The sequence below is a fragment of the Anser cygnoides genome, chromosome 3 (genome assembly GCF_040182565.1).
Source record: "Anser cygnoides isolate HZ-2024a breed goose chromosome 3, Taihu_goose_T2T_genome, whole genome shotgun sequence".
Taxonomy (NCBI): Eukaryota; Metazoa; Chordata; class Aves; order Anseriformes; family Anatidae; genus Anser; species Anser cygnoides.
This window is the reverse complement of record NC_089875.1, coordinates 118,471,500-118,498,961: the sequence shown is the minus strand read 5'-3', so window position 1 is coordinate 118,498,961 and position 27,462 is coordinate 118,471,500. Positions and strand designations below refer to the sequence as shown.

General features: G+C 39.1%; 1 protein-coding gene and 1 long non-coding RNA gene across 3 annotated transcripts in view; one reads left to right on the top strand and one right to left on the bottom strand.

Moving 5' to 3' along the window:
- Positions 1-27,462, bottom strand: part of TFAP2D (transcription factor AP-2 delta) — a 52,422-nt gene that overhangs the window by 1,154 nt on the left and 23,806 nt on the right. For both annotated transcript variants that reach the window (XM_013184378.3, XM_013184377.3), the window contains 2 exons: positions 23,700-23,841; positions 17,497-17,610 (listed from right to left, as the gene is read on the bottom strand). In XM_013184378.3, coding sequence (XP_013039832.1) covers positions 17,497-17,610; positions 23,700-23,841 — 256 coding nt within the window. The remainder of the gene's footprint in view (positions 1-17,496; positions 17,611-23,699; positions 23,842-27,462) is intronic.
- LOC106038092 (uncharacterized) lies at positions 3,335-14,933 on the top strand. The gene is made up of 3 exons (XR_010830687.1): positions 3,335-3,959; positions 12,268-12,448; positions 14,747-14,933. It is a non-coding gene; the product is annotated as an uncharacterized lncRNA (long non-coding RNA).

Here is a 27,462-nt window from a genome sequence, read left to right as displayed (position 1 = left end):
GTTTTTGGTAGGAGTATCACTTCTGAAACACCGTGGGACAGATCTGCGGCTGATGCAGATTGACACAGTATTGTTGACTTCAGAGAGACCAAGAGAAATCCATGCCCAAGACCCTCCAGCATTGCTACTTTTCTTGTCCCAGAAGGTTTGGCTCCCTTCTTTCTCAGGTATATGAAATCAGTTCTGTGTGGTTTATCCACTCTCCCAGGTCAAACTGTTAAACAACAAGCTTTGATTATCCTACATGGAATTACGTATAGTTGCATATGTATTAGGAAATTATGCAATGCCAGGGCAATAGGCACAGTTTGGTCTTTTCTATGCTGCTAAACCCTCTGAATATCCAACAGTGGGGAATCCAAACCGCCCTTTGGGAATAGCTCCTGGCCATTGCTAAGGCCCAACACCCAACAACATCTAGAGCTAGTTCAGCTAGGCTAAATCCACAGATTTTCCTAACAAATTAATAGTAAAAATAACCAAGTTCCAACATCTCTTGCTGTGGTGATGTTAAATTTCCTAGAACAGATTTATCTTATTGCATCTTTCACCTAAATAGTGTGTTTTCTCAAGTTAACACTGAATTTGTTCTTCTTTTCCTGACCTGCAAAGAAGATGAATTTCACTGTTGCTCCTCACTTAACAGTTACTGAAATGATGTATTTGTGGAGTAGTCAGGCAGTCTGATAGTAGGTTAATTTCATTTAAATCTAAAGAAGCACTTCATTGCACCTATAGATATCTGTAGTCACCCGAGATGCTTTTGGGCATCCACCTGGCTTCCACTTGCAGATACAGGAACATGCATGTTTGTTCCTGTGTCAGATAACAGCTTTGCAAGGATTTTGGAAATGGTACCAGAGACCACTCTTTAGGCAACTGACTCCAGCCCTGCCTGCTTAAATGCTACGTGTACACTACAAGTTGTTCACATAAGCCTCAGGGCATCTCGTGTGGTACTAGACACCTTCATATGGGCAACCAAATTCTTTTCATTGTTATAATAAATCATTTTGATAACTTGTAGGTGGAAAAACAAGAACAGAAACAGAAGCAAAAACAATGAACCAACTAACCAAAAATCCTTCCTGATTTTTAACTTTCATATAGAAACATAAGTTGAAAATTATTTCAGAGGTTGAAATGTCATTGCAGTATTTAAAATATTTATTTCAGACATCCCAGTTCTGCTTAGGGAAGAAGAAAACAAGGAAAGGATAATAAGCTGATTTTTGACTCTGCAGATATTTTTCAGAAATCAATATTTTATATTGGTTTGGGTGAGGGAGAAAAACCACATTACAGTGATTCTTCCAAAACAATAACTACTTCATCCCATTCTAGTTAAGATTTTGCCCTTATGGTAACTCTCTGGGTGTCTGAGGCACCACGTCAGTAAACCCTGATCTAAAGCAGAGAGCCACACATAGGTTAGAAATGGGAACATTGCATTTCAGTGAGAACTCCTCTCCTCTGCATTTTGGCTTCTTAGTCTTTCCAGCTGTTTTAGAAAACAGTAGAAAAATAGTGGTCTAGGGAATAGAGGTTATACAAGACATGGACAATTGCCAGAATACTGGACGTATGGAAAACAAATATGGGAAAGGTTCCAACACATCTTTCAGGGTGATCTTTCTGTCTCTGCTGGACATGGGAACCTTGTTTGCTAGGAATGCCAGCATCCTAAGAAAGACACCAAACTTATGTGAGTCCTAACCAAAATGAGAGCTCAGTGGGGAAATACCTCTCCATTTCAGATTAGGAATGGTCCAGTCTTTTATGAAAGCTCTCCCAAAGGCGATTAACAAATAACTCACTTTTAGAATGTTTATCTATCAGTCTCCAGGCACTTTTCAAAGCAGGAAATTATGTTTATCTCAAGTTAGTAATGAGAGGAAAATGATAATTAAATATTTACAAGGACTATTTTGCAGACGTCAATTAATGATACCACATGACTCTTGAAGTCTGGACTCTTGAAATTTGGACTTATAGTAATATCTGCATCTTTTCAGTTTAACATCAAAGAGAGGTAAAAATATATGGCTTTGATTTCAAACTTTTCATTTGTTTGTTTTTGAGAAATGTTTGGCTTACCAAGAAAAAAAATCATCATAATTGTCTGATGTTTTTAATATTTCCAGAAACGTCAGCCATAGCATACAGATAAGATTATTTTTAGCCCTTAAAATTCTGATATTTAGGAGTCAGGTGACTTTAAGATTTTGTGTTGCACTTTATCTTCACTTCTGTCTTTCATAAGTCCAGAGGAATGAAAATGTGAAGAAGCTAAGATTATCAGAGAGCAAGAAAAATAAAGTCCAAAACTATCATTACTAGTTATAATATTTTATGATTTTTACAGTGCTTGTATGATCTTCTGGGTCCTGTTTGAGGGAACTGACTATACTGAGAGATGTATAAAATATTAATGATCTTGCGTGCAAAATAAAATAGTTTATCAGCTTTAAGAGTTGACAACACCTGCAATCGTTAATTTCCAGTAGACAGTAGTACTACGTTTAAGAAAGGATTGAATAGCGAAGAATTCTCCTGGTCTTCTTGTCTTTGAACATTTCCACTCTTGAGCAAAAGAAATAGTACTGTGTTCATATAATAGTTCAATACACCCTGAAGAGCAAAGTTGGAATACTGCAGTGAAACCTTACAGAGATTGGCTCAGAAAAAAAATCCATAGGGTTAAGAATGAGGGTAGAAGAATTTAATGTTCTGAAATGCTGAACAAGACTGTAGAAAACAGTAGAATGGGACAAAGTCTGATATTAAGATATGTAAGCAAAAATGTGAACTTGTAGCTGTATCCATCAACAGTGCCTAAACTTCCATTACAATCAAAGAGGACTCAAGTCCGTTTCCTGTGTGTAAGAGTCTTCATTGATTTGAGATGCCCTATGGCGCCTAAGAAACCAACACAGAATTGGTAGGCATGATATAGAACTTAAGTTCACCTTGCTTCTAGGTGTTTTGAGGCCATGCAGGTTATCATTATGCATCTTTGTGCACTAGTACTATACACTGGTGTTTAGGCAACTGAATTGTGCCCTGGGGATTTATTCAATATTGTCAGAGATGTGTGGAGTATGACTAAGCATATGAAAAGCCTCTTTTATGATCAAGTACACCATTTATTTATTTTATTTTATTTTATTTTATTTTATTTTATTTTATTTTATTTTATTTTATTTTATTTTATTTTATTTTATTTTATTTTATTTTATTTTATTTTATTTTATTTTATTTTATTTTATTTTATTTTATTTTATTTTATTTTCTGGCTACACCAAGAATCTGAGCAAGAATGTTTGGTGGCATTTTAGATGTCTTATATTAACAAGATATTTGTGCCAGGTGAGCAGGTAATGCAGAGTGCTTACAAAACACCCTTTTAAAGCAGCAATGGGCTGATGGTATACTTTGTAGTATCTAAAAATATGTCTCATGCTAATGTTTATTGAGTTATATCTTTCCACAGATATAGTGAAGTCCCCTGACTACAAGGGAAGCTTAAACAACCAGCTGATATGGAGACACCTTGATATTAGTATTTCATACTGAACAGAATCTTTAACTTCTTGCCTGAAAACTAATGTTGTCCTGGTTCCAGTTAGGACAGAGTTAATTTTCCCTCATAGTAGCTGGTAGGGTGCTATGTTTTGGATTAGGATGAGAAGAGCGCTGATAACATGCTGATGTTTTAATTGCTGCAGAGCAGTGTTTACACCAGGCCAAGGACTTTTCGGCTTCTCGCTCTGTCCTGCCAGCGAGCAGGCTGGGGGTGCAGCAGGAGCTGGGAGGGGACAGACCCAGGACAGCTGACCCAAACTGGCCAAAGGGGTATTCCATACCATCTGACGTCATGCTAAACAATATATAGGGGTGGCTGGCCGGGGTGGGGGGGCCGGCTGCAAGGGAATAGGCTGGGCATCGGTCAGCGGGTGGTGAGCAATTGCATTGTGCATCACTTGTTTTCTTACACATTATTATTGTTAATACTATTATCATTATCACTATTATTATTATTATTGTTATTATTATATTCCTTATATTCCTTATATTATTATATTCCTGTCTTAATAAACTGTCTTTATCTCAACTCACCGGCTTCACTTTCCCGTTTCTCTCCCCCATCCCAGAGAGGGAGGGGGGAGGGTGAGCGAACGGCTGTGTGGTGTTTAGCTGCCAGCCGGGTTAAACCACAACAAATGTTCACAGGAAAAGGATTCTGTGGGGTGAGTTATGCATCTATCACCTTTACAGATCTGCTTTTTAAGCTTTTATGCACCACAAATAATCCAAAAGCAGTTTTTTTCAAGGCAGATTTGTATTTATTATTAAACAACAACAACCAACCAGCCTTGAAATGGCACTGCAGTCTCATGACAACTCATTTGATTCCTGTTGAATGTATTCTCCCCCACAGATGGAGATATGCAAAGCCTATTAACTTTCCCATGATACTTACTGAAAGAAACCATTTTATAGAAAATTTCTGACCAGCCCTCCATGGCACACTCTTGTGAGGATGTATTTTTTTTAGCCCTGCTTTATGTAATGAGCATAAAAAGGCTGAGAGATATCTTCTATTTTATCTTACATTTTTATGAGTAGTTCCCATTACTCTAATTTTGGTGAGCTTTGTTTATCTACAAGTCTTTGACAAATCTAAGAAAGATGGATAATTTCCCTTTGCCAATGAAAGTAAGTTTCAAGTTGGGAAGAAATTCTGATTTTTACACTGAAATCCAAAGTGTGACAGGCAGAAGACTAATGGCAAAGCATTAAAACACACTTCCTGAAAGTCACATTTAAATGCGTGATTTTTTGACTGAGCTCCCACTAAATTCAGTCCACTTTTGTTTGTGCTTCACATCTACTAAGAGGATTGTTTTCATTGTAAGACTTTCTTTTGGGTTTAAGATCCTAAAATTAAACTTAGAGTTTTTATAGTGGAATCATCTGAGTATTCTTGGTCTTCTAGTACATTTCATTGCAACCCCTAAAAGCAAAAAACTTTATTGTTCTAAAAGGTAAGGTCAAAATCTCTGATTTTGGTACTGTTTATGAAGAGATGCAGAAAGAAGGAAATGAATAGCAGGTCAATGTATTATAAATCCTTATGCTTAAAGACATCCAGACCAGCCTGCAATCCTGCTCAGTGCTATGATGCAATTATGTATGCTCATATTTTAATGATGGCCTCACTTAAAAATGAAAAGATCCAAGTATGCCTGAAGGCTTGGACTCTTATTTGGCAGCTACCTCAAGGACTTCTCCATACCTTAGGCTGGTGAAACTTCAACATGCGGTAAAAGAAACAGATTCCCTCACTGGGGGTGGGGGGTGGGGAGGAGGAGGCCATCTGCACAGAATGTTTACACCCTCATTTAAAATAAATAAATACTTTAAAACAGTAATAATGATGAAGAAAAGGCAAGCTTGAACTTATTGTTTGGAGTTTCTCAGAATTTTGAATGTGAAAACCACTTCATGATTACCTAGATTTAACAATATGTGGCAGATGACAAATAATGAAATCTGATAAGATTTTTGATGGCTGTAAATGAAATGGAAAAATATTTGAATCATCATAGTGATACAAATAACTTCCTAAGTTAGAGGTATCTCTACTGAATTCCAAGGGTTTCTGCTGATTGCAAGGTCTGCCTTATGTAGGATGCCTTGAGAATTAAACTTTACTTCAGAAGGTGAGTGGACCATACCATGGCACAAGTTAGGCTGATAGTCAAGATGAACACTAGAACACGAGCAGCATATATTACAGGGATAATAGTCTATAGGATCAGAGTGGCAAACAGCACATACAAAAGTTGCCTTGCAAAGTAAGTCCTTGGGCTTGTTTTCCATTCATAATTGAACAAGTGTATTAAGGACATGTTCTCATAACCAGACGGACCTCATTTTACTGCATATAAAAGCAGTGGAAAAAAGAGAGCAATGTGTATTGGGCTTACCTGGCAAGGTTTTGGTAGTAGGGGTGTAGAGGGTGCTACAGGTTTGGCCTCTGTGAGAAGAGCCCAGAAACTGTCCATTGTTAGATAAAGGCCAGCTCCAGCCAACACCAGAGAGGAACTCCACTGGTGTCCAGAGCTGAGCCAGTGAGCAATGCTGGTTGTGCCTCTGTGAGAGCGGATTTAAGAAAGGACAACAACAACAACAACACAAAGCAAATAAACAAACAAACAAAAAACGTGCTTCACAGCAGCAGCTGGAAGAGAGGTGAGAAAACGTAAAGAGAAAAAAATCCCTCAGATGCCAAGGTTAGTGCAGAAGGAGGGCAGAAGGTGCTCCAGGCATGGAGGAGGCCCTGTGGCCTGTGGAGAGGCCCCTGGTGGAGCAGGCTGTCCCCCTGCAGCCCATGGGTCCCACATGGAGCAGATCTCCACGCTGCAGCCCGGGGAGGAGCCCCCGGTGGAGCAGGTGGATGTGTCCTGGAGGAGGTCGCAGCCCATGGAGATCCCCTGCAGGAGCAGGCCCCGGGCCAGAGCTGCAGCCCGTGGAGAGGAGCCCACGCAGGAGCAGGGGTTCTGGGGGGAGCTGCCGCCCGTGGGGGACCCCTGCTGAAGCAGTTTGCTCCTGATGGATGGACCCCATGGTACGGACCCATATGGGAGCAGTTCTTGAAGAGCTGCTGCCTGTGGGCATCCCCTGCAGGGTCACTTTGGAAAGGACGGCATCCCGTGGGAGGGACCCCATGTGGAGCAGGGGCAGAGAGGGACCGTGAAGGAGCGGCAGAGAGCATCAGGGACTCACTGCAGACCCCATTCCCTGTTCCCCTATGCTGCTTGAGGGGGGGGGGGGGGGGGGGGGGGGGGGGAGGGGCGATGTAGAAGGGGGTGGATGGGGGACAGGTGTTTTTAGTTTGCTTTTAGTTTCTCAGTGTTCTAGTCTGCTGCTAATAGTTATATTAATCTACCTATGTTGAATCTGTTTTGCCTGTGATGGTAATCAGTGAGTGATCTCCCTGTTCTTATCTCAACCTTTGAGCCCTTTTTTATTCCATGTGACTAGGGGGAGTGAGAGAGCAGTGGTGGTAAAGTTTACTTGCCCATCAGGGTGAAAGAACTGCAGAGTGCCAGAGCTGACGCCCCCTATTTCCAAAATATTCTGTTTCAGCTCTGAAGATTCTGGACCCCAAATATGATTTTCCACATTAGGAAAATTGCCCAGGGAATGTCTCTGAAATATCCAAGACTGTGTCTATAGTGTTTCTGAGCTATAAGACAAAGATTTAGCCATGGAACAATATTGCACATGGCACTCATAGAAGCCCTTGGATGTTTGCCAATAAATGCTACCAGCACAGCATATTATAGTCCCCAAATAAAACACTGGATAACCCTGTGACTTGTTAGTTTTCAATGAGAAAAAAGTATACTGGCTTCTGCCTCACTGTGGATGAAAAGTGGCCTTGCTGCCCATCACTGCCTGGGGAGCCAAACACACCGATGAGACCACAGAGAGACACAAGATGACTGGGTACTTTTGAGAAAGTGTGAGTGTGTTCATGTGACTCACACAGCCTTTGCTGTTGCTGTTCCTGCACAGTTCCTTTAGCTTCTCCTTTAACTTAGTCAGTGGTCGCATCTCTGCCCTACAACAAGGCACAGAAGTAAATGAGATTCAACCAACTTTCTATCATCTGTAGACGATCATCAGACGATCATCTGTCATCAGTGAAGATGATGATATAGCTGAGAAGTCGCATTGTCCTCCTCAAATGAGAAAGACCAAGAGCTAAGCATTATAAACATGCGGATGACAAAGCAATATTGTATCCCAGTAATTTGGGAATGAGGAGATGACATTTCTTTTCCTTGGAATCAGAAGAAATCTTAAGTACTGGACTGAGAAACAGTCTAGCCTCTGTGCTTTTTTCATCTCTGATTAATACATAATTACTCTTTCCTCATTAAGCAAGGAACTTACTTGTTAGTGAAGAGGGTAAAGAAAAGAAAACAGGTCATCAGATCTCCTGACTCCATAATTTGTGACTTTAAAGGAATATAAAATCATAGAATGATAAAATCATCCACGTTGAAAATGACCCACCACTAAACCATGTCCCATGTCCACACATCTCTTAAATATCTCCAGGGATAGGATTCCACCACTTTCCTGAGGAGTGTGTTCCAATGCTTAATCACCCTCTCTGTGAAGAAATACCATAAGACTCAACAAAATCCTTACTATTTCTCTATCTTAGCAATTCAGCCTCTGCACACAAAAATGTTCCAATCTTTTCAAAGTGATTTTGGTTATAAGAAGAACAGGAGGAGATGATAGAATCCCTGCTATGAAAAGATTGAAGATGGAATCCCTGGAAAAAGGAATGAGTGACAAATCCTAGAGGAAGGATCTCTAATACCTTCGGCAAACATAAGGCCAGGTAAAAGAAAGAACAAAAGGAACAAGAAAGGAACAATTTCTTGATTGCTAATACCTCAGCACTAGGAACCAATACGTTCCTTTGCAACTAACTGAATCAAAGGCCAGATTGTGAGAGATCATGGAAGTCAGGAAACTCTAGAGGGCACCGGAGCTGTTTCACCACACAGTCTCACACCAAGCTTTTTCCAGTCCATGCATCTAAACAGAATGCTGCTATCGCTAATCAAGATGACTGGAATTATGACAGCAGCTGCTCTACCTCCTGATAGGAAAAGAAGTATAAGAAATAGAAAACAATATAAAAAGGGGCTAAGATATCTGTAAAGGCAACCCACAAGTAAGAATTTGGTCTTGGCTCTTTGTTATAATTTAAAAAATGCTCTTTGCTTCAAAATGTATTTCATTGCTCTCTTTTACCCTTCAGAAGGAAGGATGTTACTTTTTTACTGCTCCGAATGTCTGAGCCTCTGTTTTTTTGCCTGTCGCCTTTTGTGTCACCTTGTCAGTGTGATGCCAGGCACTCACAGGAGGCTGACAGCTCCAGGCTCAGAGACTGACTAAATGACAAAACTCTTGTCTCAAACAGTTTCATGGTGAGGGTGTTTCATATCAGCTGGATGGCTAGGCAAAACACAGAATAATTTGAGAGGATAACGATTGCTTTTATTTTCTAGCTTTAGTATTCTGAGCCTATTATTTTTGTCTGTTTATATAAGGTTTCTGCTCTGAAAGAAGTGCCACTTGCAAAAAAAAGTAGTTTTCCCTTTGCTCTTTTGCAGTTGTTATCTTTTATATGTGAAATAGATTATCTAGATGTGGTTGTGCACCTTGACGAAATGTAACCTTAAAGGACCAAATCCAAATTCTGTAATCAGTAAATATTCATCTTTCTCTATGGGATGGATGACATCAGTAGGATATCTGAGCTTTCTATCTAGTACAAGTTCTTGTAGACGCAAGTGACCCAAAAGCAGCTGTAAAAGGCATGTTTATATCTAATTTTACAAGTGAAGAAGTAAGGCTAAGAGTCTGACAAATGAGGTGAGGGAGCCTGTACTTATGTAAGCCAAGAAAAATGCACAGCACTCTTTAGTATAATCTCAGAAAATATTCTCTCTATAATTTTTTTTTTTGTGTGTGTGTGTGTCACTTTTTTTTTTTTTCTCCCCAACACAGAATTTTTTGGGGAGGCTTGCTTTTTTTGGGGGTGGGAGCTCATTTTTGGTGGGATTTGCAGGAACAGTAGTTTTCACTAGGTTTTTAGGAACTAAAAAAGACTTCTGCCAAAAATTCAAAAACCCTGATATCAACTTCTTATTAAAACATTTATTATTATAACATCTTCTAGATAAGGGGAGACCTCTCATTCTAAGAACGTGCATCTGCTCATACAGTTAGTAGAAATACTTAATTTAATAAAATATACTCTTTCATAAAACCACACTTTTGCTTTCACTGCAAGATTGAGCAGTGGCAGACAGCAAAGCTATTCTGAAGAAAAGGCAGGTTATGAATGTAAAGACAAGAAGACACATGTCAATGTGACTCTCAGATCCCTGAATGAATCTGTGGGAAGCTCAGATATTGCAGTGGAATGGAAAAGAGAAGTAGATACATGCTCTCTACACTCAACAGGAGAGAAAGAGGGACTAAAATCAAATCAAATGCACTAATTTACTGTTTTCAACTTTTAGTCGTGTTGAAAGGATGTCCAAAATTCTACTCCTTAGACTGAAGGCTGGTTTGATGCTTTATCAACAGACATAAATATAAAATGAATAAAACAGGATCCTAGATCCAGCATTCTAGCTTTGGTTTAATGCAGAAGCTACCACACTAGATAAACATACTCAAACGTTTTCATTCGCAATCCGGTCTGAAATTTTCCTCTGCAAAAGAGAAAAACTTTAAAAACAGGGATGGAAAGTGAACATGCAAGCTCACCCATGCAACTAAGAGATGCTATGGGACATCCAGAGCATTTTTAAGGCTGGTAGATGTGATGCGGGGCTCACAAACAAGCCTTGAGCTGAGGGAGTAGCAGATGAATGTGACACAGGATGGTCTTTTACACCTAAAATGCGCCTAGACCTCCACATTCATGAGACAGTTAAATAACTCTAAGGTACTTAAACTGGGGCTAGGGTACGACTTCAGTCATCTATATCTGTGCTAGTAAGGTGAAGAGTGCAAAGGTTCCTCCTCTGCTCATGAGAGATCTAACACAGTCTGGCCTCATCTCCATTATTCAAGTATTTTAATCTGAAAAGTGGAGGCTATTTCTAAGATTCCAACTGGGAACATCCCCTTGACAGGGATAAGGTTGCCTTGTGCCTCGGAATTGCTTGTGACAGGAAGAGTTGGTCTAGGCCAAGTTCATAAAAAGAAAACAAAACAAAAACAAACAAACCAAAACAAAAAAGCAGTAACAATCAAACATTATAGACTGTTGTGTTCCAGTGTCCAGGACCATACCCACACAGTTAATAGATAGGTTTTCATATATCTTTGAGGGGGTTTAGATTTTTACGTATCTCCATTCCTTCTCTGAAATATGGCAGAAGCATTTCCCTTCTTCACAGCAGGGATCTATATGACTGAAAGCTATCAGTTCTTCTGGTCTTGTTCTATGCTCTGGGGGTGGTTGGATGCACTAAATGCCTGGGAAGTGCAAAGGTGCCAAAGACAGGTGACACGTGAGTTAACTCCAACTGTTTCCCATACTGACATGCTTCTGTACCATCAAGATCTACCTGCACACCATTAAATGAAAAAGGATGCTGTTAGACAATTGTGCTGGTTAGCATTAATCCAGATTCATAAGAAGAAACCTGCAATGTCAGAATTCAGCTTTGCTCAGTTAATGGCAGGATTATGGGTGTTTGGGGGTTAGCCAAAGTTTCACCATCTCACATCACAACTAATCTGCACCATATGGTCTCTGAGTGCATGTCTCAGAGCTCTCGTGCCTCCAGGCAATCTTGTCTTCATCTGTTGTAGTTCCTGATTGCCCTGGTCCACCATTTCCAAGCTTTTCTAAAGTGAGTTGTTCTCAAAGCCTTGGAACATAGCCTCTTATATACGTGTCTTGTATACATCCACCTTTTTGGTTTCTCTAACTATTTCAACCCCTGTCTTTCCTCCCATCAACCTGGATAATTGAGAGCTGTTTCTCAGTTTCAGTGAGTATGTATTAGGCTCTTTTACCTGTTCTAAATCCAAAGACAAGCAATTTACAATGCTAGAGAGAACCTTGCTGTCCTGAAGAAAATAAAGATGAAATCTCAGCTTTGCTGATGTCAGTGGGATTTGAAAACAGATTAAGTTTCAGGATAAATTAAAACCCCAGCTTTTCCCTCTTGTACAGACAGATGTATGCATATGCACACAAAAGTTTTGCTTGGTTCTGTGGAATTTTTGGAAGAAGAAACTCTGAATAACAAGTAATAGATGGTATTTTAAAAGAAACTTTTATCTAAATATATTTTACTTTCTCCCTTCCCCCCCCCTTTTTTTTTTTTGCTTTCATTCTCACTCCCTCTCTTTCACATTCTCCTGCTCTCTCTTTCCTGATGCTTATTCCGTTTTGAAAGCAAAGGGCCAGAGAAATGGGTTACTCTCTCTAAAGATATAGAAACATTTAGGTTCTTTTCTAGTACTGATGTGCTGGCTTTGCTATCTGCTCTTATGGACTCATAAATGCACTTACACAGATCAGACTTTAGAGGACAACAAAGAGACTCTCATGTATCTGGACAAAAAGCACTTACTAATGGAGATAGATTTTTCCATGGTTTTCCTGTTTGCCGCATGGCTTAATGCTGATTCTGTCTTTAGTTATGGCTTTCAGGCCTGATGCAACCCATAGGATTATTCCACTTGCTCCTCTGCATTTATCATGATGGAATCAAAGAAGAGTTCAAGGACAGCATGGGTAGCCCTACAGGACATCACCTCTTCTTGAGCCCACAATTTCTATGCTAAGAAATTTGATCTGACTCAACATTTTTCTCATGAGGTAAGTGACTTATGAACCAGCCCTGACAAATCTGGAATTTTCTAAGTCTTAGTAAGCTATTTGTAGCACAGATAAGGTAGCTAACTGGGCTATAGTAAGGGCTGGTGTTTCCTTGAATCCTCAGGCTACATATATATTATGAATATATATATAATATGTATATTGTTATTATATATTGTATACATTGCATTTATTATTATTATTATATTATATATTAGTAATATATATGTGCCACTGTGCCCAGGAATGTTTTGGTACAGTGCTAATTATATTGGGCACCAAAAATCAAGGGCTCCTGCTAAAAAGCAGCACAACTAAATGATACGTGCCTGTGTCCTGACACTTTTTATTTACTAATATCAATATAATACCTCTGCAGTATTGAAAGATATTTCAAAATGCACTGAAAAGGAAAAAATCTTGAATAAAACATATATAACACAACCTTGACTCTGATAGTGCAAAATAATTGCTGGTATGAATGTAAGGGTCTGCAGAATTGTTTGTTCATGGTCAAACAATACTGGGAAATTATTCTTCCTGCAGCACTGAGTTTTCTGTATTCAAGTCAGATGGGAATCTCAGAGAGCAGCTGCACAAACATGGTCATACTAGGGGTGTAGATGAGCCTATGTTTTCTGTGTATCTGGTAAAGTTGTGCAAAACTCAGCAGTTTTCAGACTCACCGGCAGCTTCTTTGAAGATTTCTCCTGTTCTAAGCTTTGTATGAACTTTGAGTTTGGGGTTCGAGCAAACCCAGCAATTCTGAGCCCTTCACGGGGACTAGCCTGTGCTTCAGATAGGACACATATTTCAAGATCTTGATGAATTGGGACTCAGTGGAAAAACTTCACAGAGAAGCATGAGCTTGAAGATTTAAAACAGAGGAAACTGGAATTGCTGCTTGTATCTGACCTGTGCTAGTCTGTGAACCCTGGTCTTAATTATTAATGTTGAACAAGTAATGTTGCAAGCAAGTGGAGAACATTATTCCTCACTTACCAACTGTAGGGTAATTTATTCCTAAAGAAAACTTCCTTTTACCCTAAGGTAGTAGATGCTGGATGCTGTAGGTATCAGATTTTATAGCCTTCAGAAAGTCTTTCATTATCTTATAATTAATTCTAATAATATAGGATTATGTGATTCCTCTGAATTTTTTTGGTCATAAAAAATCTCTACTGCTTTCTGACATTGTACGGCATAAACATATGTATATGTATAAAATCTCAACTTTTCATATTGTTCCTTTTCTGCCTTGAACACGGTTTACAAGGCAGAATTTCTTAACCTCTTCTTGTTATAGTAAATCTGTATGAAACTATATGGGATTTCTGATAGTTTATGTCTAAAATAAAAAATCAGATCATATTGAATAATGGCTGAAAAACACACTAAATCCTGCTAAAATATTCACAGAACCTTGACAGAAGTTCCAGTTAAAGCCTGTCTTTGCCAAAGGTAACAGTTTGGCTCCAGCTTAATCTAGAGATTTATACAGCTTCAGGACAGAGAATTTATTGCAAGAAATCCTGCAGTTCTGGAATACAGACAGAAATGAAGATGAAAATTTCACAATTGAAAAAGTATATTATGAAATTTATGATGGCTGTTTGCATCCACTGATTCAGATTTATGCCTCCTCTGAAAAAAAACATGTTTGTAGACCACCAATAGCTCTTGGGTATTTTGGTCATAAATAACATAATTTTGTGTGCATAGTCAGGATCAGCCACTTGTTAGGACAGTCCAATTTTAGACTCCAATTATTGTAGGCTTCATCAGAATATTTGACAGTGAATATTTGACAGTGACTATGGTAAGAATGTCAAATACATCTCTAGCATACAGTTGCAATGCTTTTTATAGATACAGATACATCAGAAATTTGTTCATTTTACTGTAACAAATAGAATTATAGAATCATAGAATGTCTTGGGTTGGAAGGGACCTTGAAGGTCATCTAACTCCAACCCCCTGCCATAGGCAGGGTTGAAATAAGGAGAGTCTGTTCTTTTGAAATTCTGACCTTAAATGAGAGCTTATGATCGCAAATGTGGAGTCCAATGTATGTTGAGTATTTTAATTCTTAGTGTGTTTTATGTTAGGTAAATGCTTCCAACATCTTTTTATGAAACCCTCTCTACAGATGTATGATGACAAAGAGCTATTTCTGTTTGTGACCAGTAGAAAGCTGTGCTATGCCTCAGAGAGCAGTGGCCATGCTGTTCCAGGTTTACAAGGACTTTCTCCCTGTGTTGGGGTACCATGAATTTCTTTTTCTTCTCTCATCCTCAGCTGATCAGGTGCAAATTTCCTGTGACAAGGGTTGGCTCAATCTGAGGATCATCCCTCAGAGAAAGATAGACAAACCAAGTGACTGGTAAAAAGCCGTCTCTGTTGAAACCTTGATTCAGAAAATACTCCATTCTCCTGGAAAACATGGTGAGTTAAATTCTCACATCTTTTCTGACATCTGAGACAGACTTATGTGCCTTCTGTGATATTTAATCTCAGGAAGGCAAGTAGTGGTAGTAGTGGTAGACAACCTAGCTCTGAAGGCTGCCAGATAGAGGGGATGAGAATCATGATTTTCTTTTTTTTTTTCTACACTAAGCTTAGGCATTTACAATATATGTCTGTGTATGTACTGGTTGGCTGAGCTCCCATTCAGCTGCATGTCTGGACTAGACTAAGAGTCAACAGAGTTTAGAGAGAAATTCAAGTCACGCTAAAGTAGATGTCTACGTTAGGCCTGCATTAAGTATCTACATTGCAGATTCCACTGGCTGAACAGATGAAATCCCTACAGACTATGGCAGGAGCTTTACCTGGCTGAAATGGAGGCACCTATATGTAGATGAGTAGAGTTAGAGGTCTGGGTCAGAAGCTGGATCTGACCTCAACTTATGTGCAACGGATGGAAAAGGTATATGGCCTCAGCTCAGCCTCTGGGTCTGGCAGTGCTCATCATTCCCCAAGTACAGATATCAGAGACAGCTGTCTGATTTTAAGCGCAGGGAAGCATCTGTGTAGCATCAAGACCTGTACTTTTCTAGGTGCCCATCTTCAGTCCAACACTTATTGCCTACAGCAGGCATAAAAGAAAGCACTGACTGATCCAGGAACTTCGTACAGAAGCTTTGTACTCCAACCCACTGAAGTCAAGCAGAGAAAGAAGGATGGGATCTGTACAAATTGACAGCTTTTGTAGCTGAAGCCGTCAGCATTTTACCCTGACTGCTGTTTCTTCTTTAAATACAGGAATCCTTGGGGATTAGCTGCCCTCTATCACATTTATTTTATGTGCATATAATGGGGAATTAACTATTTTTCTACAAGTCTAGGTTGCCCATTAAAATTATTCTTTGAGCATTATGTATAAATAAGTATGTTTTCCTTGGTTTTCATGTGTACTTAGGTATTTTGGAGTGTGTGTATAAGGGAAAGTATACATAGGTGTAGGTGGTATGTGTATGTGTATATGTACACATTACTGCATGAGTAATAATATTCCTCACTCACTTTAGTAGAAGTGAGGTTGTCTAGGTGTGTTCATATATGCATACAGTAAACACTGTTCTGTGTAAGAATGAAGAGGAATGTGTGCATTTGTGGACCAGGTATTATCCTTGCCCCCCACCCTTGTCTCAACAGATAGACAAGGTGGGGTAGTGGCCATTTTGTATGCCATTCAAAGTCTGAGGGACTATTAAGTACCACACCACCTGGCTGGTAAATTCTTGATGCTCTGTGAGAATCTTAATAACTAAAAGATGTTGTGACATTGGAGTACAGAAGTTGTCTGCCCATCCAATGAATGGAGAGTTTTTCAGACAGTTGTGCTAAAGAATATACAAATTCACCGTAAGGCTTTATAGGTTTAAAGAATCTACTTAGTGTTACGATCTGTAAACTACTCATTGGAATAGTTCTTTACATGTTGATTTTCCAAGGTATCAACTAACAGCTATGAAAAAGAAAAAAAATCTGTAGACTCAGCTAGTCATGTATTCCCCTCTGTTGTCCAAGCAAAGGTAGAAGAACCTCTAAGATGTTTCATCACACTTATCTTTGATAAATATCTTAGATAACCCCATTATATCAGAACAACCTTCTGGAAGTTCCCATCTCTTGACTGTATGTAACATACAACTGAAAGTGGAAATGTGAAGTTGCGCAATACCTGGGCTAATAAATCTTGCAGATCCTAAGACATCTGTACATTTTTATCCATAACTTGGATAAAATTCCAATGAAGTGTGGCACTGGTCTTTGTGTACAGTAGGTCCTCATCTTCGTAACAGCTTCTTAGGCTGTCTACATAAGTAAATTAAGTATTGCTAAAGCATGGGCACCAGAACTGAGTCTAAATATGCTAGTAAATTTTTAGCAGTCTCTGGCACAGTTTTAGTCTGAATTTCATTCCAAGGTATTGTTCAGGAATTAGTGTAGCAAGACCACTCCCAGCAGGCTTTGAGGCCATTCTGGTTCAGCCTGCTTTGGAGGCTAAAGTGTATATATATACATATACACTTTACGTAAAAGCATGCTTCTGGTGGGATACTGTCAAATGGTCTTAGTAGCACAGAGGAAGTGCTGGAGCTATTTAGTTAATTGGTAAGGATGCAGCCTAACTGTTCCTCTATTCATTGTTATAGTGATTCATTTATATTGCCAAGATGGCTCAAAACTTGAGTTTCCACACTTCTGGACCATTTACATTCTCTCTTGATTGGCTTGTGATTTGGCTCATATCTAAAGGAAGGCAGATAAGAAGATTTGGCTAGCAGATATAGAAAATGATTGACTGAAACTCAGACTGTCATCCATTCAGCAGGGTGAATACAACTAGCTTGAGCCTCTTTGCTAGGTAAGCATAAGCTTTTAACAGGCACAGACAACAAAGAGAATATAGACATTATTGTAGTCTATGTATAGACATATAGACATGTCATAAGTAAGGGAACAAATACCATTACATCCTCATATGTAGTATTTACCAAAATTATGAATTTTAGGTAAATGCTCTTCTTTCAAAATCATACCTGAAATGTGTTAAATGTCTCTGGATGTCGAGGTCTAGTATTGGAGTCGGTCTGGAGGATCCAAGGGGTGATCTGTCTTGACTCAGAAGATCTTGGAATTCTTTACATATTTGTCTAAAAAGAAAGTGGATATCCTTAATTGTAATAGGGGTAATCCTTCCTTTAATGCTGATCCCCATAATCCTGGGTGATTTCATTCATAACAAATATTTGTCAGAGGCAGTGTTAAAGGAATTAAAGAAAAATGAATCCTCCCCTGCCTTCCTGCCCCAAATTCTCAGAGCAGACAGCATATAGAATCTCTTGAAGAAGAGTAATTCCCCTCTGAAACCATGTTAATATTGAGAAATTCCATCAATGCAAACTTTCACTAGGTAGAACCTAAGACTGCAGTTTTGGCATCTTGCAATGAGAGCTCAGGGTCTGTTTTGCCTGCTCTCTCAATTTAAGGTCCTTTGGAAAGGATGGGTGGTCTTCTGTTCCTTCTCACTTTCCTTCTCAGGATGCGTCAGTACTGGAGATACATTTATAGAGGACCTAACAGTAAGAGAAACCTAAAAATTAGGTATTTTAATTCTTGTGATATTGTTGTATTGCGCTAGTTCACAAATTAGTCTAGGAATGTGCTACCAATACATTATAAATCAATCAATCAATCAATCAAACAAACAATCAAACAAAACCAGTTCCATTTGGTGCATGCTTCCTGAAGAATGCTATCTGGAAATTGGATGGATTGCCATAACTTACTTTCAATTGGTTTATGACACAGTCGATTAAAATAACAGCAACAACAAAAGGTCAGATATCCAGATATGTGTCTCAGGACTTCTCCAAATTGGCATATCATTCTCCACCAAATGTATCAGAAATATAGACACTTAATGTGGGGTCAGGAGGGGTATGATGCCATCCAGATGATCAGGACAGTCACATGATTTACCTGATACTAGCCTGATACTCAGTTGTATTGGCCTAGTGATGGTCTCAATGACTACATGTCAAATAGTAAACTATATGGTGCTGGGGTTTCTTCTTACATCCTGTGGCCAATTATCATTATCTGATAAAGTCTGTATGCATATGCTCTCCTAACTCCCCAACAGTATGGCTGCATCCAAACTGATTCCTGAAAATAGATGTTGGTGTGGACTACCTCCCACAACATGTACAGAAGACATTTGGGAGTGTTCAAGGAACCAGTCTAATATTTTAATAATATAGACAAGCTCAACAAAATGCCACAGTGTGTGCATGGCTTACTTTGTTATTATAGATGAAATAACTGTGTATGGGCCCAGTTTTAACACTAAAGAGGGTCTCTGTGATCCATGATTTCTGCTAGCATACTTTTGCTTTGTACATCTGATCCTAGAAAGAGTTCAAGTTCTTCATCTTCTTTTTGTAACACTTGTCCTTTGGGACAGGGACATAACGAAAATTAAGTGGTTAAACTCAGCTTTTTGGCATTTAGGTCTCTTCATTACCCAGTTAAAAGTAACAAAACTCCACCAATCTGTTTTTACTTTTCAATATATCACTGTTCTACAAGATTTGGATATAGACTTTAGATAGCACAGCTCTCTCCTAACAGGAAACGGATGCAGAAAACTATTTCCCGCTGTGACACTGGACTTCATCCAAGGTTGATTTCTGTAAATGCTTGTCATCAGTATGGACAAGGACACTGACTGCTGGAAAAGACAGCATCATCTTAGCCTTTCAAGCAAAGAGAGGTATTCAGCAGAAATGTATGTAAATGCAGCATACAGTTTTAATGAATCAGATCCTTAGAGGAAAAACAGTTCCTTTCAACAACTGAAAACAGTCAGTCATTTTGGCTTCTAAACAATCTGCTATCCCCAGTCGGCCCTGTCAACACTGTTCCTCTCTCCTTCCTCCAACCTTTACTTTCTACCTGTTGAAAAAGTTCATCTTACGAGTTCTTATATTTTGACAAAGGAAAGTGTCAAAACCAAGTGTGCAATTAAGTTCCCTTCTATCTTCACATGTCAGAAGTTTTTACTGAATGTTGCAGATTGAAAGAAAAGAAGAAAACTTTTTTATTATACATGAAAACCTTTAAAAGGCAGTAACCTACTTTTTCAAGGGATTTCTACTCAAAGTCATGTCTCAATGCCTCCACTACCAACAAAACATTACCTGGGGTAGTGACAGAGAGGATGGTTGACAGTTATATACCAAGTTGGACTGTGATTTTGCATAAGCAAAGAAAGATGGTTAGGGATTATCTGTCTTAAGGGCTCCAGCTAAAAAAATAAGCAAATAAATAAATAAATAAAAGAGAATCCTGGCCTTTCCTGCAAGAGAGGCACCTAATGATTTGTGAAAGATGGCCAGATGTTCCAGGATATGATCAGGAAAAAATAGAAACTTATGTACCAAATCAGACCGAAAGCCCATCTAGTCCATGATCCTGTCCCTAGAAATCGACAAAGCCTTTGTGAGGAGTACAAGAATGGGATGAATGTGTGCCCATGAACCTGATATATTCCAAGTGTGGCAGAGTTGCCAGGCATCCAAAGAGTAAACATCAGAGAGGTTCTCAGCAGGTACTTTGCATCCTGTCTCAAAGTTATTTTTCACAAAACCAGCACACTGAGAACATATTGTCATGGGTCAGATATTAATTATCCTGTATTGGCTGTAAGCAAACCCACAATAAAAAGGTTATGCACAGTATTCTGTTCTGATGTGTGTAAATGTGTATCTGGTTCTCTTTCTCATGTGCAAGGTCTTGTGTTGTGATACTCTGTGATATTTCCCCCAGGACACTGTGCCTTTCCATCAAGTGGAATTGTTGATGTGGCCTTCAGCAGTTCTGTACCTGTCCTACCTGTAACCCCTGTAGCCTGATCAAGTTCTATCCCCTGTTGTAAAGCCATTAACGGTCTTTCCCACACCCCTACAAGGTTAACTAAACCATGCTTAAAGGCCCTCTAAGTCCAAACACCTTTTTTTAAATTATTATTTATTTTTTTTAGATTTCTTTGTGGGTTGCATAATCATGTCTTGAAGCCTCCCTAAATGTCTAGAGTTAACAGGACACCATCAGCACCCTTTGGCCAGAATTAAGACAGTTCAGTCCTTTTTTTTTGAAGCACCTTGCTCTGGAGTGCCCAAATAATCATCTACTCAGTCAAAGAAAGTGGAGAAGTAGAATCATAGGAATGGCTTCTCTCATTGTCTGTCACATTCTTACCCATTCAGTTCCTAACCAAAATTTGCTTAACTCCTGTTCTGCCCTTTCTGTCACTTGTGTCCCACACTGCACTGGCAATCATCTCTTCTTCCCATGATAATGGTTAGGTAAGGCTCCAATCCTCCACTGTCTAGACCACCAAATTACTAGCATAGGCCATGACACCATCTCGTTGCATCAACTAGTACTGTCCTAGGTGGGTCCTGGATTAGCAAATGCAAGGAATTATTTCCAAGAGGTAGTTTTAGAAGGTCAGGTAGCTTAGCACAATGAATGTGGTCTGTTCCATGACAGAAAATTGCCCTGGTTTCATTCACTGTACTACTGTCAGTATACTGTCAATGTAGCCTCTGACCAGGTAGGGCTGAGAAGGGAAATGAACAGAATTGCCTCAGGCTTAGTGCTGTGTTTGAGTTAAAGAGGGCTATTGGCATCTAAAACAGCAGCCTCTTTATTAACACATGGGTCATAGTTCTGTGCATGGATGCTGAACTGCTTCCACTCAGGGTAGATATATTGCTTGACTACAAGATGTAGATGCCCTTGATAACAATGAGATATTCTACCAGAAACTGGAGACTTCTACATTGTAGACATTAAAGGCTCTATTTAGGTGCACATAGATATGTAATACCAAAGACATCCATAAGAAATGGCAAATATGACATAGCAATAAAAAGATACTTATGCCCTTCTCGAGTAGCTGCTGATAACTAAGCTGGATAATTAGTTAATCTCAAATGGTGATAGGTATTGTGTTTGGGCACCAAGCCACTAAAGATGGATGTCTGAACCCAGCACAGATTTTCACATATATTACTAGGAATTGCAGAAATATATATTTTTTTCTTTCCTCTTATTTTTCCTTAACACCCCACTTGTGAAAGATCTCACTGGTTTTACCAAAGGCACACTTCTGAGGACTTCTGGCTCTGTCCTAGTGGGACGGTAGCAACGCACATGCACAATGACAATCTATTTATTTCCACAGACATAATTTGCCTTGAATGAGTTTTCCACCCTGCAATTTCAGTTTCGTTTTTGGTGACAGCATAACTATCCACCACATTTTCTAGTGTCTCAATTTACACGGCATGAGGAAATTATGAATTTAATTAAATTACAAACCTAGATATTAGATACATCAAATGAATAATATAAACTTCTGTCAGATAACTAGAGTATCTACCGTCAGATACATGGAGGTATGGCTGGGAAATGCCATGCTGATATGGTCGTGGACCTGCATTTCCTGTGGTATCTGGACAGGGCTGGCCTGTGAAGCACTCACTGTTCTCCTTCCAGGCAGGAGAGGGCAGTAGTAGCACACACATTGACCCATCTGTCCCTGTTTATAACTGCTCTGACTTCAGTAGGATGTGGCCTATCCTTAGACTATTGGTGAGGCACTGATCAATTCGCTGGTACTTTTAAATGTTGAGATTAAAAAACAACAACATAAAAAAGACTTTTGTTGTTGTTGTTGTTTTTGTTGTTGTTGTTACTAGTGCAGAATAAAATCTTAAACCCAAAGTTCATGGACATTTGGAGTAATGTATGCCCATGATTCTCCACCTCACTAGTAAAGAGTGAGGGAAATGGAGTGGTGAGAAAGGGTAGGCAGACTCTTACTTGTCCCCCAGTGGGACAGCCTTTGGAGGTAGGACATGGCAGTCATCCACTGCTCATTATCACCCGCGGCAAAGTGATCTCTCCTTAGAGCCAGAAAACAAGGCAGATGATTTCTGCCATCAAGGTTAGGTAACATTTATAGGTAGGGCAAATTCTGGAGCTGTGGCAATGTCTTAACTCTTGCTTATATAGTGCCCAGCATTACAATCAGATCTTAAAAAGTTACATGATGCAGATTGTGCAGATTGTTGATGGGCAATATATCAATGCAGAGAGAGGTTTCAGTGCATGTCACCTCTGGGTCACCTTCAAGGTGAAGAGCTCTGGATACAAGAAGGACATCAAAGCCAGCAATCCTGTTCCCCACAACTAGACAAAACACAGGGACATTGAGATATAAGGGACAATTCTCTGGCTGCTCAGACTTCACCCTTACTGTAGCAGGATTACTCTCTGTTGGATGTATCATTCTCAAACGTTTCCAGCAATGGAGAAAAGAGGTGGATGATGTCTTGGTTTCTGGCCTCAGATCTCCTGCTGCCTTCCTGTGTAACATAGCGGTAAGCTCTGGAAGTATTTGATTATATTCGAGGCCACCCCATGCAAGCATTACACACACCTAATGTAGGTCTATGTTATGCCATGCAGACTATTTATTCCTGTTTCCCTTGGCTCATAGAGACTAATTCTTCCCTCATCAAGGCTAATTAACTTAGATGAAATGTTATCCTAACATAATGTTACTGCTCCAGGGAGGTGAGTGGTTTGTTTAGAGCAAAGTCGGGTGGCTCTGCATGTCTTTAATGGCTTTAGCAAAGCTCCCCTGCTGGTGTACATTGTTCCAGTGCCTTTGGCTTCAAGGAAACCCTTGCAATTTTACAAGCAGAGAGGATCTGTCCCTCTGCAAATCAGCACTCCCTCAGCAGACTCACGATAATTATCTAGCAGAAACTAATACTTCAGCAGAAACTTAGATCTCTGTTTCACACATCCTTGTATTTGCTGCTGTGCAAACAGGAGACAAAGCCAGTTTGTCCTAAATCTCTTACTATGTAATAAACTCCTCTCCACTCACTTAAATCAAATAATCTGAGACTAAGACGTACAAGCCTCCTTAACTGCAGACAATGAGAACATAACTACTAAAACCTCGTTATAGTAAATAAGGTTCCTTTTACAGCATCTCTAAAGAAGCTTGCTCTCATTTTCAGTGAGTACTGTTGTGATAGCAGTCTCCACAATCACAGATCTTTACTCCCACTCCTCCCTCCAGCCCCCAGATTCAGAATGGAAAAGTGACAGACAGATTTCTTTTTCAATATGACATTATTTCCCCCCCACTTCTTACTTTGTTGCTAAGATCATCTTTTTCCTTGCTGTCTGCTCTTTCTGTTCCATGTGCTGTCTGGCAATGTGCTCTCCCACTGCCTTGGCAGGGAACTCTGTTTCACAGGTGTAGCCGAAATCTCTGGCCAAATGTAATGCTTCCCCTGTAGGTAAAAAAAACAGGTCAGTCAGTTAGGATTTATTTTATTTTTTTTCTTACAGAATTTCTATCATCATTAAAAAAATAAATAAATAAAGTCACTCATCTACTATCTACATCTGTCCCATCTGTCTACAGACATCCACTCCCAATCTCTGATACAGATTTCAGTCCATTTCACCTGTTCATACTTAGACTTCAGATGGTGCCAGCCAGAAGATAAGAAGTATGTTCCTGTTGTGAGAAAACACCACTCAAGACACTTAGGTTCATCTCCCTCAACTGCCACCAGTATACTGGTGTAGCTGTGCAAGCTTTGTAAACTCAGATCATCAGTAATAGAAATTAGTGGGAAGTGGGAATAAAACTTTTTAAACAGACAAGATTCAGCCTTTGGTGCTTCACTTCTCTGTCTATAAAGGAAGAATAGCTTCCTACCCCAGGAGAGAACTATGAGAAAAAACTTGCACTTCAGCATATTTTCTTAAGAGTTAAGTGAGCAGGCACAGTACAGTTGCCCCACTCTAAAGATGAGAGGCCCATGAAGTACAGCACAAGAAACAATCCTGTTTCCAGAAAAGCTTGCAATCAAAATCGACCACACAAAAGAAAAGGGAAGACAATGAAGATCATAGCTGATGTTTTATATGTGGGGAAATCAGTGCACAGGACTTGAGTAGGCTTTGTGAAAAGTCTTTGACAAAGGTAGACACTGAACTTCTCCCCACTTCATCTACAGAGATTGGACACTGTCACCTAACTCCATATTAGGTGCCACATGCCTCTGGAAATATCTTCCCCTCTCAATTAACACAGAGAACTCAGAAATTTATTTTAGGATTTACTGAACATTCCCCGGTCTGCATGTTGTCACTCTGACAACCTTGGTGTAGGATTTATCTGATCAAACACAGCTGACTGGAGTGTGAACATCTGTGCCTAAGTTAGTCTTTCCCTGGTGGGAAATAGGCACTTTGAGATCACACTTGCACTCATCTCAAAGTAGAAGGTAAAAATAGGTCAGCTACCAGAAGTATATGTTGAAGCACATCTGTATGAATGACTAACAGTGACATGCTCCAGAACTGTTTTGGGATTAGGGTATTTGTTTGTCTGGTTTTGTTTATCTGCTCATTAGTTTTGTTTGTTTGTTTTCAGAGTTGACTATTTGAGTGCCGTCTTGAGTGGTGACATTGAACCCTGGTTCTTTGGAGACCATGCTAATGCTCTAGACAGACAATTAGGAGAGATGCAGGACCTGTAACACCTCCGTCTGAGAATACCTGCAGTGAGACTCATGTGATTAAAAATCAGTATTGACATCTAAGCTAAGACTCCCTAGTCGATGGAGAGAAATTTGCACTTTAATTTGCACTTTTTATGCACTTTATTTGCACATATCATCCTGTACTAAAGTAGAAGGCAAATGGATCAGATGTACTGTAGAAGGCAAGCAGATCAGATGGAATGTAGAAAAGTCCAGGTTGGATGGGAATTCTGGAGATCTTCTGTTGAAATTGGGCTTTAGATGACATTATTCAGGGCATTTTCAACCTAGTCTTGAATATTTCCAGCCATGTAAATTCCACAACTAAGCAACTTAATTCAATGTTTAATTGTTAATTTAACTTAATTTGATTTAATTGTTAATCACACAGAATATACTGGCCTGTATACTGGCATATACTTGACTGCCAGCCTTCTATTTAAAACATCCAGAGGTTACAAATTTAAGCTACAACTTCTAAATTTTTGTTGAGGTGCTTCAAAATTTGTGTTTCAATTACTCTGTTACTCCCCTTTTCAGTGTCAGGTTTTGCTTTTAGACAAAACTCTATTAAAATACATGATAGATTTGTTTTCATGCCAGTGCAGAAAGAAGATAAAAATCAAACCCTTTGAAGCTGTCATCAGGTGGAATTACCATTCTTCGGACAGCTCTATCTTGATCCCAGTCAGACCCAAGTAACAACACAAAGAAAAAGCACTTCAGGAAAGCACTTCAGAATTTAGCCATTGGAAAAAAATAAAATAATAATAATAATAATAATAATAATAATAAACTTGCTTTCTTCAAGGAAAAAAATGTGATAGAATGTTGGCATTTATTTAACATGACAGCAATATACTGACTGAAATTTGAATGTTTTCACTTAATGTGAAAAAGAAAGGGAAAGAAAATATGAACAGTCATTATAACTAATCCTTCCAGAGATGGTGTATATTATTTACTAGAGCTAAGAAATTATACTAAACCTGTTGTATGATCTTAAAAAAAATATATAAAAGTATAAAACTTGCTCATCTTGCCTGGGGCTGGGATTGTGATTATGACTGACTGCTAACAGTGTATATAGAGAAATAGAGTCAAGAGAAAAAAAGAAACTAGAGGACTTATGTATCTACTTATAGGTAGGAAAAATTTTAGCTAAAAAAGTGCCTATTGTGTTATGTGAGAAAAATAAATCTGCAAATGTTTTAAATATATTTAAAAAAATACTGGAAAGGGTAAATTGATGTAGGTTATAAATGTACTTTATAACTATGGATAATCATACATATAGCAAGTACACCCGTGTGATATATGGAATAGACGTTCTAAATTACAACATCAAATTCCAGATAAAAACAAAAATCTAAACATGGAACACTCTACAGAACATTGTTTATCATATTTCATAGCTGAGCAAATATGTCATTTTGAACTGCCACACTGTGTATTTAGAAGTGGACTGTGTTATATTTCTATATATATTATATATATTTAATATCAGTGAATAGAGTTGCCGAACATTAATGCACAGTAAAACATGTCTGGGGAAAGCTATTTGTACAAAACATAATAAAATATTTTTTTTTTCTACATTAAATTTTTGACAAACATTTATTCTAGGGGAGAAAGTGGAAATATTGGAAATGTAAATAGATTGGCTTCTTCTCTTTCAACTTAGATTTGCAGTATTCTGCTTTGTTATTATTTATGTTAGGGAGTAGTTTTACAAAAGGTAGAAAACCCTAAAATATCTGGCACTTGTAGCCAATCGCTTTGTTTCAACCTAAATTTAAATTTTGCTATGTGCAATGTCCCTTATTCTTTCCTTCTGCAGAGACAAAGAATGGGTGCTGGGGATCATTGACTTTTTCTACTTAAATCCAGCATGTCTTTGTAGCTATAGGCAGTGCTGCCTTTCCTATATAGTTTGACAATTGACCAGAGAGCTTTGCATGATGGAAAAGGACAGTTGCTGAAGCTGAATTAGAAGAGACAGCTCTAGAAAGCCTCAGTGGAGGGACCAGCCTGCGTACCTTGACAGGCTTCTGTGGGCAGGTGCAAGGAGCAGTGTGAGCCTCTCCTGGGTCTAGCAAGAGTGAGAGATGCTCCTATGAAGAGTGAAGGCAGAAGCAGTGTCCCAGGAGGGGGACACTTGGCATCTGAGCTTCTTACTCTCTCTTCAGCTTCACCTCCTCTGGATGCTCTACCCAGCAGAGATGCTACCCAGGGGGAGGAGAGACAGGCAGGAGGTGGAATGAAAGTGGTTTTTTTTTTTTCCAGTTTGTAGGATGAGAAGGGAGGGGGAAAATGTGGAAGGATATTAAAACAAAGGCTGAAGGGAGAGTCTGACAG